The 13,822-nt window shown below is 42.6% G+C and overlaps 1 protein-coding gene across 2 annotated transcripts in view; it reads left to right on the plus strand.

The window, feature by feature from the left end:
- Positions 1–13,822, plus strand: part of lrp2b (low density lipoprotein receptor-related protein 2b) — a 116,444-nt gene that overhangs the window by 6,329 nt on the left and 96,293 nt on the right. For both annotated transcript variants that reach the window (XM_029629670.2, XM_029629669.2), the window contains exons 5-20: positions 266–376; positions 742–858; positions 1,663–1,779; positions 2,422–2,565; positions 3,556–3,672; positions 4,791–4,919; positions 5,681–5,850; positions 8,097–8,320; positions 8,677–8,883; positions 9,191–9,393; positions 9,944–10,084; positions 10,228–10,437; positions 11,117–11,309; positions 11,580–11,705; positions 12,193–12,323; positions 13,369–13,506. In XM_029629670.2, the coding sequence (XP_029485530.2) occupies positions 266–376; positions 742–858; positions 1,663–1,779; positions 2,422–2,565; positions 3,556–3,672; positions 4,791–4,919; positions 5,681–5,850; positions 8,097–8,320; positions 8,677–8,883; positions 9,191–9,393; positions 9,944–10,084; positions 10,228–10,437; positions 11,117–11,309; positions 11,580–11,705; positions 12,193–12,323; positions 13,369–13,506 (2,478 nt within the window). The remainder of the gene's footprint in view (positions 1–265; positions 377–741; positions 859–1,662; positions 1,780–2,421; positions 2,566–3,555; positions 3,673–4,790; positions 4,920–5,680; positions 5,851–8,096; positions 8,321–8,676; positions 8,884–9,190; positions 9,394–9,943; positions 10,085–10,227; positions 10,438–11,116; positions 11,310–11,579; positions 11,706–12,192; positions 12,324–13,368; positions 13,507–13,822) is intronic.

Raw genomic sequence — 13,822 nt, forward strand, 5'->3', positions numbered from 1 at the left:
TAGCATGAGTGTGTGTGTGTGTGTGTGTGTCAAGGGTCGGGGTCATCTCAAGTTGAAGTGAGCTAATTCAAGGAGTGATTAAAATACAAAAATGTTCAAACTTTTGAAGTAAATTGTTTCTCCTTTTCAGTTTATTGAGAATTAATTTAACATAACTGGCCTTTTCTCATTTATGGAATTATAATTTCACTTTACTTCCTGAATTGACTGATTTCAGTTCGAAATTGACCCCAACCCTTGTGTGTGTGTGTGTGTTATTCTCCAGACTACCCCAGCTGCACTGAGAAAACCTGTGCCAATGGAGCTTGCTACAATAACTCGCAGCACTGCAACGGGCTGCAGAACTGTCGGGACGGCTCAGACGAATCCAACTGCAGTAAGTCGAATGGGTCAGGGGAATCGAACTCGACAGCGTCAATCGAGTTAGTCCATTGATCTTCAGTGGATCAAGAGAGTCTGGAAAAATTCAACTGAAGATAACCGTCTGTTTGAGGGAGTAGTCTTGACCCCAAACACCAAAGACACCTAGCAGGATGATAAAATATATGGCCCAATTAAGAAATGATGGTTTGACATAATCAAATAGTCATGCATTTATCCCATTTTTAATGACAATGACAAAGACACAAAATATATACTAAATATATGTCAGGCATATGGGTTGACATAAAGATTCATGAATTTATTTCATTTTCCTATATGTCTGCTCTTTCGCTGAGTAAATTACATTGTGTCTCTTAGCAACACAGCAATGTCCTCTGCACCAGTTCCAGTGCACCAATGGCCACTGTATCCCTATGTCCTTCATCTGTGACCACTGGGACGACTGCGGGGACAACACCGATGAGCAAGGCTGTGGTAAGAAGCACATAGACCACCGTACACAGGATATTCTTACCTCACAACGTAAACACGGTGAAGTCCTAAAACATTGGTGTAAATATGTGTTAATCTGAGATTGCTATTTCAAACCTTTGTACCTCTCGCTAAATCAACTCAACAATATCAACCATACAGAATCTAATGGAGGTTTCATCGTGCCTATTGTTATGAGCCCACATTTTTATTTTACCTCTATTTAACCAGGCAAGTCAGTTAAGAACAAATTCTTATTTTCAATGACGGCCTAGGGTTAACTGCCTGTTCAGGGGCAGAACGACAGATTTGTACCTTGTCAGCTCGGGGGTTTGAACTTGCAACCTTCCGGTTACTAGTCCAACACTCTAACCACTAGGCTACCCTATGGTATACTATGGTATAAATACTATAGTATTCACTGTTGTGTTATTTGTGAACATTACTGTAGTATTCACTATAGTGTTTTTGCGGACATTACTGTAGTATTTACTACAGCGTTATTTTTGCAGATAATACTGTAGTATTTACAAAATGCTATAGTAAACACTGCACATGATCGAGGGATACTACAGTGTGAAGTATAATATTCTTCAGTACTGTAGTATTCTATAGTAAACTGTAATATTTTTTCATGTTGGGGGCAGCAATTCAGATTTGATGGCTAGTCATGGCTTTGTTGAATGAAAGACACACACACACACACACACACACACACACACACACACACACACACACACACACACACACACACACACACACACACACACTGTATTGTATTGTATTGCATCATTTTCTTCACCTTAGAGTACCAGAGCTGTAGTGGAACTCAGTTCACCTGCAGCAGTGGCCGCTGCATCCCTCAGAACTGGGTGTGTGATGAGTTCAACGACTGTGGGGACTACAGCGACGAGAACGGATGTGGTGAGAAATTCACTAGGAAATCTTGGACAGTTTATTATGTCACTGACTATGAAGATTGAGACATTGTTGATTTGGAAATCTAAACGGTAATATGTAATAAGTGGAACATAAAAGAGGAACAAATAAATAAACAAATAAATAATAATAGGAACAAATAACATTGTAGCTATATGTGTAGTATAGTAAATATATAAGTAGTGGTCATACTAAATGAATTGAATGGAAACAACGTTTTTTTTAAGCATACTGTTTCATCAGCCCTAAAACATTGACAAATAAATGATGAATGCATGAATTACATTTTATTTTCATGTTGTCAGTTGGCAACCCATTCCTTACGGGATTAATTGACACATAAACAAACGTTACAATAATTCACCGTGATAATTCAGTGATAATTCACTGTGATAATTCAGTGATAATTCACTGTGATAATTCAGTGATAATTCAGTGCACGCTGCATAAAGAGTGACAAATAAATCAATACATAATAGTAAATTAGGTTATCCAGGAAATAATTATATTGACATTTTAGTCAAAGCTGAGTGAAATGTATAATTAAAGGATAAAAATAACTGTGTCATTGAGGCCTACCCAGCAAAAGGTGGCAAATGAAATGTGTTGTTGTCTTTTCTCTTTCAGATAGTAACTCCCGAGACTGTTACCCTGGTGAGTGGCCTTGTCCAGGCTCCTCCATGTGTGTGCCAGTGGGCAAGGTGTGTGACGGCAAACCAGACTGCCCCAGAGGAACAGATGAGACCAACACCACCGCACAGCAAACCTGCAGTGAGTCTCTTCTTCTATCTGACACATTTTACTACAGGGCGCACCTTTGTACTGGGTTTTAGGAGGTTAACAATTTCGTCAGCGGGACCTTTCTGTGTATTTGAAAATAATCAAATACACAGAAAAAGTATTTTCACCCCCCCAGATACATAAAATACACATGTATTTAAACCCAGGTCTGACACAAGCACACACACACACACACACACACACACACACACACACACACACACACACACACACACACACACACACACACACACACACACACACACACACACACACACACACACACACACACACACACACTTAAAAGGACAGTAGCGTACACAGTCAGCTCAATGCTGTGTGATGTTAAATTGGGCAGTAAAGCCAAGGTCCTGTGGTCATGCAACAAGACTGTACTCTTGAATGTTTTAATGTTCCTCCAAGCTCACCTGTTACGACCGCTGTCGTCACATTTATGGCTTTAACTCTCACCTTCCCTTATCCCTTCATCAGCATGTGCGTGCACACTCTTTGTTAAATATTTACATTTGCACTTTTACTTACGACTGTGCACAACTACGTAAAAATGTCCTCTTTAGTAATTGTACTGGTGTTATAGTGTAAGTCATAGGCAGCCAGTAGAAGTTGGATTGTGGACAATCAGAGACAGTTTCCCACAACAGAGATTAAGCTTAATCGTTTTTTAGAATCTCCATTCAACATTGTTTCTTAGTCCAGGACTAGGCTTGATCTGTGTCCAGGAAACGGCCCCTGCTACCCAAATGGTACCCTACTCCCTATTTACTGTGCTACTGGTCACAAAGTAGTGACTATGGGGAATAGGCTGCCATTAGGGACGCACAATCTAAAAAAGTGTTTAAAAAGTGTTTGAAAACTAAAAGTGCTAGTACAGCATTGGGGGTGTAGTAGATCATATTTCCTGTTGCGGTCCGGCCCATTTCCACCACTAGTTGTATCTCCCGTCTCTTTCCCCTCTCCCAGGCCTGGACCGGTGCTCAGCGCTGAGCTGTGAGTACCGGTGTCACCTCACCCCACAGGGCGGAGCCTGCTACTGCCCAGATGGCTTCACTGTGGCCAATGACAGCCGCTCCTGTTCGGGTGAGTCTGAGTGTGAACGGTTTGATTGGTGGAAGTAGTAAGGACAGAAACAGCTGAAGGAAGTGAGGAAGGAAACAGGGCCACTAGCAGTGATGTGACAAACGCTATGAATGAATCCACATACAGATTCCTAAATAGAAACAGATGTAGACCAGAGAAATTATCAAAAATTACCATTCTTTAACATAGACACACAGAGGTCTGTTCTATTCTATTCTACTCAATTCTATTATGTTAGTGTAGGTACAGGTAACTTACAAAATAAAATAAACACCGACATAAAGTGTCTTAATAGGGCATTGGGCAACCACAAGCCGCCAGAACAGCTTCAATGCATCTTGTCATAGATTCCACAAATGTCTTGAACCCTATTTTGTCATCATCATCATCATCATTAACGATCCCCATTAGCTGCTGCTCCTCTCACAAATACAAGGTGTGATGAAGTCATTCTCTCCTCCACTTTGAGCCAGGAGAGATTGACATGCATAATATTAAAATTAACTCTCTGTGTACATCCAAGGGCCAGCCGTGCGCCCCTGTTCTAAGCCAATTGCAATTTTCCCAAGTCCCTATTTGTGGCACCTGAACACGCGACAGAACAGTAGTCCAGGTGCGACAAAACTATGTTCTGTAGGACCTGCTTTGTTGATGGTGCAGTTTTAAGAAGGTAGAGCAACACTTTATGATGGACAGACTTCTCCCCATCTTAGCTAGGAGGGATGCGGCACCGTTTTTCCACCAGAAATTCCATAATTTTCCGTTTTAATTGATGGTGGTGGAAAACGCTGTCCCAGGCGCCGCTCCAGAATCTCCCATAAGTGTTCAGTTGGGTGGAGATCTGGTGGCACACACACACACACACACACACACACCCACCCTTCAGACTCCCTATGCTCCTTTGAAAACCTCCTTTCAAAGTCAATGAGATCTCTTCTTCTAGCCACGGTAGCCAAAATAATGGGCAACTAAGCATTTTTTATGCATGGCCCTACGTCGTGTGGAAGCACCTGCTTTCTATAAACTTCGTATCCCTCATTTGCTCAAGTGTTTATTTTATTTTGGCAGTTCCCTGCAGGTTTAGGCTTACATGACAACACTGTGGTTGTGTTACCCAGACTATGACGACTGTGACATCTGGGGGATCTGTGACCAGCTGTGTGAAGACCGCCCCGGGACCCACCGCTGCAGCTGTGCAGATGGATACTTCCTGGAACAGGGCAACCGCTGCAGGGCCAACATCTCAGGTACAGGATGTGACACCACTAGCGTCACTTGGAGCGCTACTGTATTTTTGTTCAGGTTCAAGTTAATTTAATCCGTTCACATGCAGAATATAATTGATATCTTAATTGTGTGATGAATCAAATAAACGTAAAACAAACAAACATTCACGAAACGTACATTTAGGGAACTGTTGTTTTTTGTGATAAGTTGTGGTGTGGTGTGGCTAATGTGCTAGCACGATTGAGCATTGTGTGAAAGTGATGTGCTTAATTGTGGGAGTTCCATTGAAGGTCATTATTACAAAAAGGTCATTGTGAAAAGACCTTCCTTGTGTGCATAACTGTGCTTAAAGTAAACTTACTGTAAGTGTACCAGTTATCATTCCAAAATATAAAACGACTGTCCTATATCGGGTTATCTCCGGTGTGATCAAGTTCAAGGACCTGGATGTAAGCCCTGTACTCTTTTCAATTATCTTCTCAGAAAACATGTTAACTTGAACTCAGGTCTCTGCCTAATCCATAGATAATAACCTAACATGGTGTCAGAAGTAGGATCAGAATGAACCCTTTACAGCAGCGGTTTTTCCCCAGCCCCAGCTAACACACCTGACCCCAATAATCACCTAATCATGATCTTCCGTTTAGAATGCAATTTGATTAAATCAGCTGTGTTTGCTAGGGATGGAGAGAAAGTGTGACACCAATCAGGCCCGTGAGGACTGGAGTTGCCCACCCATGCTTTACAGGATAACAACCTATGTTTTATATCTACCCTGTAGTTGGCTTGCCGCAGCTCATCTTCACCAATGGTGGTGACGTGATGATGGCAGACATTCATGGGCGCTTTATCAGAACCCTGGTCCCTTCACAGGGCAGAGGTAGTTCGGTGGGTGTGGGGTACCACTGGCACAGTCAGAGGGTCTTCTGGACAGACACTAACACTCAGAAGGTGGGTCGTATTTACTGCTTGTGGGTGACATTTTCCTCACTCTAAAACAACACTGCGCTGTGAACTAATGCAATGATCTAAATAAGGGGAGCTCCGATGCCTCAGAGCGATTGCATTGGTTTGGCGCATGTAGTGCACTGTTTACTACATTTCTGTTTAAACTCTGGACAAGAGTATGGGTGAAAGATCTCCTTTATAGTAAAAAGCATGGCATGAATCTATCATCATATTTGTAGGTATTTTATAAACATTTCATGCAATTCTACATCATTTTACATATTAGCAGAATACTTTTTTAAATACCAAACAAATTACCTCAATTAAAGGCTAAGAATGGACAGAGATATAGGCCTATTTGTTCATCTTGTCATATTTCTCCAATGCCAAATCAGTGTGTCTTGTTTGCAATGAAATTGTCCCTGTTTGCAAATAATCAAATCTGAGACATCATTAGGAATCTGAGCACGGTACTTTCAAAAGTTAGGCCTACCTTTCCACCCCAGACCGCAGGCCGAGTGACACATAAACATTTAAGCTTTAACTGCTGGCTACTCTTCTTCCGTGGCTTAACCCAACGAGAGAAGGTCACAAGTGTTTCCCTGAAAGCTGTCTGGGTTTAAACATATTCTATTGTACAGGAAGTGAATAGCTGAATCAATTTATGGTAACAGAATTTGATTACTTCCCTAGTAAATTTGAGGTCTCCTCGGCTATAGAAGGTTGTAGCTCAGCCTCTGAATGTCAAAGAAACGAAACAATGACATCCCCATATGCATCTTAGCCACGTTTTCCCTGGTATTTTACAGCATAAAGCAGCACGGACCAAAGTGCTGTAGATCACTTTAGATAATCGGATCTGTTTAATTTTCTTCAAAATCTTCATCTAAATCTAGGTAGGTCAGTGTCATACCCTCTCATACCACCTCAATTAGAGTCCTGGTTTTAACTTAACAGTCCTTCACTGACACAGAGGTAAGCTATTTAAAGAGTGCATGGTGGGTGGAGGAATTGGCAGACACATCTATGGATATTGCAGCATATAGCCTAATTTCGTCTATCAAACAGTTAGGCTCCAACACAATAGGCTTCAACACTAAGCCCTCTTGTTGGTCAAGTCTAATTAAAATGAAGATGGTTGAAACGAATTATGCCTACTTGAGTTTGGCTACTTTCAGCACCATGAGCTGTCCATTTCCGATTGATTGAGCAGCAGTTGCTGCTTCTAGTTTCAGCACCACAACGTAAGTTACTCGAATCTGGCAAATAACTCTCATAAATACATCATGGGCAAGAAACATCTTGTTTTTATTCAAATGAATTATGGTAGTAGCAAGCTATCAAAGTTGACCTCCGGTCCTCCTTCTCATCTTCGGGTCCTCATTCTCAAATTGAAAAGCAGGTAGGCTATAGGCTAGACCGCCTGTATGATACAGATCCCAACATTTTTTCAGAAGAATTCTTCAACTCTCCTCCTGAACTGCCACTGTAGGCTTACACAGCACAGCATTGGTTAGGCAGCACAAACAAAAGTTTTGATCAGCAATAGCAGAGCAGGCCATGGGCTCAGGTTTGGAATATCCATTGCAGTGTGTAATGCAGCCCAGTTTTATTTACACCATGCCAGCAGCGCAAAAGACTCAGGAAGGAAATGAATTTTCTTCGAAATATAACTTTGCTCTGTACTTCTCTGAGCATGCACTTCCTAGCCTATAGCCTAAAGGCTATGGATAATTTGAGACCACACTAAATAGCCTATAGGCACACTTGATATTGTGCGCTCAGCAGAGAATCAGAAATGAGGGGCGATATATAGCCTAATAAGCCACTAATTCTAAAACACTGCAGATTGAAAAAGCTCAACTAAACCCTCTCCTTGAATGAAATTGAAAAAGCATCCCCCATTTTCCTCCCTAAGTCTAAATGTTAAGAATAAGATTGACATATTTGCTATATGTAATAAACTCACAAACTTAAAACGCACGTCAAACCAGCTTTGTTTGTGTTTGCTGAATCAGACTTGTCTTTAAATTACCGTTGCAACACAATATTAATACAGCAAATACATTTTTTAACACATCTGTCATGCAATCATTTCCAGTATGGCGTGTCCCTTGAAACTGCACTCAGGTTAATGGTGCAATCTGGGATGTAATGCAGCTGTTGAACAATTGCAATGAATGATATACCGATTTATTCTTCAAGGATCCCAGATTGTATCTTCAATTAGTGTCACTCTCTCCCTATAGGTGTACTCTGCCAACTTTGATGGAGGTGACATCCAAGAAGTGCTGAACGAGGCCGTTCACAGTGCCCAGAACCTCGCTGTGGACTGGATCAACTTCAAGCTCTACGTCCTAGAGGCCAGGGTGGAGCGCATCGACATGTGTGACTTTGACGGAGGCAACCGGGTCACCCTTGTGGCCGAGAACCTTTTGTCTCCCCACGGGCTGGCTCTGGACCCCACCGTGGGGTAAGAACTTAGAACGTCTCACCACCAAAATAAATTAAACATGGAACCCATCCCCTTTACATTAATATAACCCATTGACAAACATACCCATTGGAAAAACAAGGACAAGGTGATTGAAAGAGAAATTTGATTGTCAACCTTTTCAACTCTCCTTTACATGTATGTAAAAACCAACACTGTTTTTGAGCACAGTCATGCTATCTTGGTACTAACCCAGCTTACATCATGAATTCAGTTAATCTCCCACACTGTACTGCCCATAGTATTATTAATAACCGCTAACTAGCGCTGGCTAACGCAAGCTAATCAACTCAATGCTAACCCTCAAAATCTAACTTGGCTCCTGCTTTTTGAAGGTACATGTTCTTCACGGACAGCGGCTACGTCAGTGAGGACATGAAGCTGGAGAGGGCTTACATGGATGGTAGTAACCGTGTGGAGCTGGTGAAGACCAGGCTGGGGATGCCGACTGGCGTCACCCTGGATATTGTCACCCAAAGGGTCTATTGGTCCGATAGCCATTTTAACATGGTGGAAACGGTCACCTACAGTGGTCTGGAGAGGTAAGCATGCAAGTCCTCAGGTCTCAGGCAAGGTCCTACTAGTTAGAGAGGTGGATCTGCAACTGGAGGGTTGCTGGTCCAAATCCCAAGTCAGACAGGAAAAATGATAGGTATCCTAGATGCCATATCCTGCCTGTATGTCCTTAACCCCAAAAACAGCTCACACATTTGAATGAGCTCAAATTGACAGTGAATAATAAAGTATTCTTATTTTTTACAGAACCACCACCTTTACACTAGCATTCTTTTATATATATAAAAATCATTGCCGTCTACAGTGTTAGCCATCTTTGCTAATTTTCCACAGGAAAACGGTGCTCAACGGTGGCACCCAGGTTCCATACCCGTTTGGCATCTCTGTTTTTGAAAACCATTTGTTCTTCACCGACTGGACCAAGATGGGGGTAATACGGACCAACCGCTTCAACGGTAGCGACCCGAACCTCATCTATCGCACCGCAGACAGACCCGGTCACATTGTGGTCGCGCACCCTGTCCTGCAACCCATTGGTGAGTAGAAGAACAGCAGACTGCCTATCAATAAAGCACATGGTTTTCTCCAGTGTTGCAGTACTTTATAAGCCTGGTTCCAGATTTGTTTGTGTTGTACAGCTAACCGCTATGGTAATTTTCATGTTCAGGAGTTGGAAAAAACAGCACAAACAGACCTAAAATGAGGCTAGTACTTTATACAGTATATCTTACCAATTAATGTACTTTTGCTAGTTTGAAATGTGCCTGATTCTGCCTGGCATGGACCTCTGCAGGAGGTTGAGAGCATGTTGCTCTGTCTGGTTGCAGTAATGTCCATAGGCATTGTGAGATTTGATCATCACACAATGATGTCACAACATATAAAACCTTGGGGATATTTAATAAGATGGTTTGACTTTGAACATGAACATCCTTATTTGCATTTATGAATCTAACTTTTTAAGAGATATTTGATGGTAGTCAAAACTCACTACTGAGTCCATCTTTAATACATTTTTTTGTGGGCTTTTAGCATTGTTGTAATTGACCGTGTGCGGTTCTACTCTGCTCTCTCTCTCTCCCACAGTGATGAGTCCCTGCGGTCGAAACAACGGGGGCTGTCAGCACATCTGCGTCCTGAGTCACCTCTCCGACAATGATGGCCTGGGCTTCCGCTGCAAGTGTCGTCTGGGTTACGACCTCCATGAAGACCGCCACAGCTGCTTCAGTGAGTGACTGGGATGGACGGGGTCTCATCAATGATTAAAAGCCCAATCCTGAATTAATTCGTAAAACAACAAGATGACAGTTTTGCCACTTGGTAAAGAGTTTAATAATAAAGAGTTTATGATTGTTCTGTACCCCCTCCAGAGGTGAGAGACTACCTGCTACTGGCCACCCAATACGCAGTGCGTGGGATCCCCCTGAACGTGTCCCTCCAGGAGGATGTGACCCTGCCGCTGACCGGTCTGGGGGTCACCTTCTCTTCATCGGCCGTGGAGTTCGACGGCAACGAGGAGGCCGTGTTCTACAATGACCGCAGCAGGCAGATCATCTACAAGTCCAACACCAACGGCTCCAGTGAGTTTGTAGTCTTTCAGGGCCCGTGTTCACAAACCGTTTCAAAATCGGTTGCCTGATCTAGGGTCAGGTCTTCAAAGTCTGTATAATCTTATTCATTATGATCTAAAAGGGAAAATGTATCCTAGATCAGCGCTCTTATTCGGAGCTACCCAGGTCTGGCTGAATGTGTTCTGTCATGTCCTGCCGTTAAAGATTGCAATGTGTTGTACTGCAATATCAGCTCTGTTCCAATATTCACATTAGCATACTGCTTAGAATGAAGTGATTTATTGGACATGCATTCTAAGTGAGATGTTAGTATAGACATAGAAAAATAGCTTCCTGTCTTTATGCACATAAGTGATATTGTAGTAGGGAAAAAGATTGCACTGAAGAGGTAGAAGGCTGAAGAGGACTTTACACATTAGACTTCACCTTTACACCTTCTACATTGCTAGTTTAAGTCTGCGTTGCTACCTTAAAGTGATTTATTTCTCCAACTCACTAATTCTACTCTTTCATTTACTACAACAAGCTTCATTGAAGTTACTGATACGTAACATTTCAACATATCTGTTTTGTTCTCTGGTATTAAAAAGGAAAAATACCACCCCATTGTCAGGCGCCGGACAAAGAAAACATAAGAGTTGTGGACATGACATTTTTCATGCCGGGAATTTAATTTTTTGTTCTCCAGACACAGAAATCCTGACAGGCTACAGGGTGGGCCATGCGGAGTCCATGGCGTACGACTGGACCTCCAAGGTCCTCTTCTGGACATCCAGCTCCTACAGGGTGGTGGTGGCCTTCAGAGTGACCGACAAGTCCAGGCGGGACATCGTGACAGGCCTGAAGAGCCCCAGGGGTCTCGCTGTGCACCCCAGTGCCGGGTGAGAACCAGAATTTTGACTTAAATGTAATCTTTATTTATTCAGGTTAGTTTCATTGAGATAAAAATCTATTTTTGAAGAGAGACCTGGTCCAACCAAGACAACAGCAGCGGGGAATAATCTTTCAAATAAATCTCAGACATAACAACACATCATAAACAATTTAGGATCAGTTTTGCCTCGTAGGCCACAGTGAATAAGAATACATGGATGGGAGGGGGGGGGGCCTTTCTCTCTAGACAGTCCTATAACAAAGATATTGGCCCACAGATATCTGTTCTGGACTGACTGGTACCGGCCAGCAGTGATCATGAGGTCCTGGACTGACGGCAGCAACGCTGTTCCCCTCATCAACACCACATTGGGCTGGCCCAACGGACTCACTGTTGACTACATGTAAGGAGGAGTACTATTACACATCTGTTTGTTTAGGTGTTTCTATGCGTCCAAATTTTCCACCCCTCTGCCCATTTTTCCTCGACTCGAAGTGATTGCCGATGAAGACGTCCCTTCGTGGATTTAAAAGGAAAGGACTGGTATACGAAGTAAAGTGGAATCTGCCCCTAGCCCATGCCTTTACCAATCCAATGCTTTTAAATGTAAGGGGAAGAGTACACGAATGCACACTTTTCAGAGAATTGCCGGTCGTCCCCTAAGATTTCACTCCAGCTCTTATAGTAATGGGTGGCTCCTTCACAATTTTAGTCCGTTGACATGTTTTTTTTTTTAAACAACTGGAATTGTATATGGAATTGATAAGATCTCTGCTAGCATGTCAGGGTAATACTTGTCTCATCCATGTAAAGACGCATAGCTGATTCCTGTGATGATTCGCCGCCTAAATTAACAACCTGATCTCTTCTGACTTGGTTCCGGTTGGCAGGAATGACAGGCTGTATTGGGCGGATGCCCTTCTAGACCAGATAGGCCACGTGGGCATTGACGGGTACGACAGACAGAAGTTCTCCAACATCGGGCAGATCACCCAACCCTTCTCCATCACTATCCATGCAGGTGGGCACAGTCGGATGAGCCAATGACTCTTATCTTTATTTGTGTAACTGTGAATTGAACTACACGTACATTTACATGTTAAAATGTTCACATGTGGGTTACAAGTGAGTCTTGCCATGAAGATCTGACATTTACAAGATTACACTGATTGGCCCAAGTGGGGTGCCATAGTAATCATTTGAAATCTTTGAACGAGCATATCTCCTGTCCTGTTTGAGCTACAGCCATGAAATGTTATACATATATGCAGAACCCTCATGAGTAGCATGTTCCCGTAAGGTCCTACAGTATAGGTTTTAAGGCTCCCGAGTAGCGCAGCGATCTAAGGCACCACATCTCAGTGCTAGAGGTGTCACTACAGACCCTGGTTCGATCCCGGGCTGTATCACACCGGCCGTGATCGGGAGTCCCATAGGGCGGCACACAATTGGCCAGCATCGTCCGGGTTTGGCCGGGGTAAGCCGTCATTGTAAAATAAGATTTTGTTCTTAACTGATTTGCCTAGTTACCTAACAATAAGCTCTGCCCATTAGATTTTCAGAATTTTTTTGAACAAACATGTCTCCTGCCCTGTCTGACCAACAGTCATGTAATGTTAATACATATGCATCTCCTCATGATAAACAAAAACGTTTCCCATGTTCCCACAAAAATGTTTCCCAGGACCTATAAACTCTGCCTATTAGATTTTTGCAAATTAGGCTTTTTGTCCAACGCGATTGTGTGGGGGAATAGATTTTTTAAATAAAATGCTCTTCCTCCCTATACAATTTGATGACACTACATAACCACCTGGTCTTTTGTGACTTTTGTCCCTCCGATTGACCACATGGTATCTTAAATGTGGCTATTGTGTGCTTGGCCCCTGGAATTGCTACTTGCAGCTATATTTCTGGATAATTGACATTCAGATTTAAAATGTTTAAAAAAACTACATAGCACGATTTCGCAACAGCTCTGACACATCTACCTGTGAAATGAATGTATTTTCCCACATGCCACTAAGTTTGTTGTCTTTCCTTTATCCCGTAATCTCTCTCTCCAGATGACCTGTTTGTGTCAGACTCGAGGACCAGGTCGGTGTTCCGGATGCGGAAGAGGGACGGGGGTGAAATTACCCCTATCCGAAAGGGAATCTCCGGAATCCTGAGTGTCAAGGCTTACACAGCTGACCTTCATGGCAGTGAGTGAAAAATAAGCAATTTTACAAAGTGTTTTGTGAATAAGAGTTTATGCACCTAGTACACAAAATTAGCAACAAATGACACGAGTGGTATGGAGTGTAATGTTAGCTAAAAAAAAAGACTGATACCCAGGCTAGTAGAGATGACATTTCGCGAGTAACCTAAATGCTGATGCTAATTTAATACTGCCGTTCGGTTAAATCACCTTGGTTTTTTTCTACCACTATATCCCTGGTTAGGGGGCTGGTGAAAGAAGGGCTTATCTTGATGCACTGCTAAACTACAGCTGTGCTGTGTCTTTTACCATTGTTCTTT

The sequence above is a fragment of the Oncorhynchus nerka genome, linkage group LG23 (assembly GCF_034236695.1).
Source record: "Oncorhynchus nerka isolate Pitt River linkage group LG23, Oner_Uvic_2.0, whole genome shotgun sequence".
In the NCBI taxonomy this organism is placed as follows: domain Eukaryota; kingdom Metazoa; phylum Chordata; class Actinopteri; order Salmoniformes; family Salmonidae; genus Oncorhynchus; species Oncorhynchus nerka.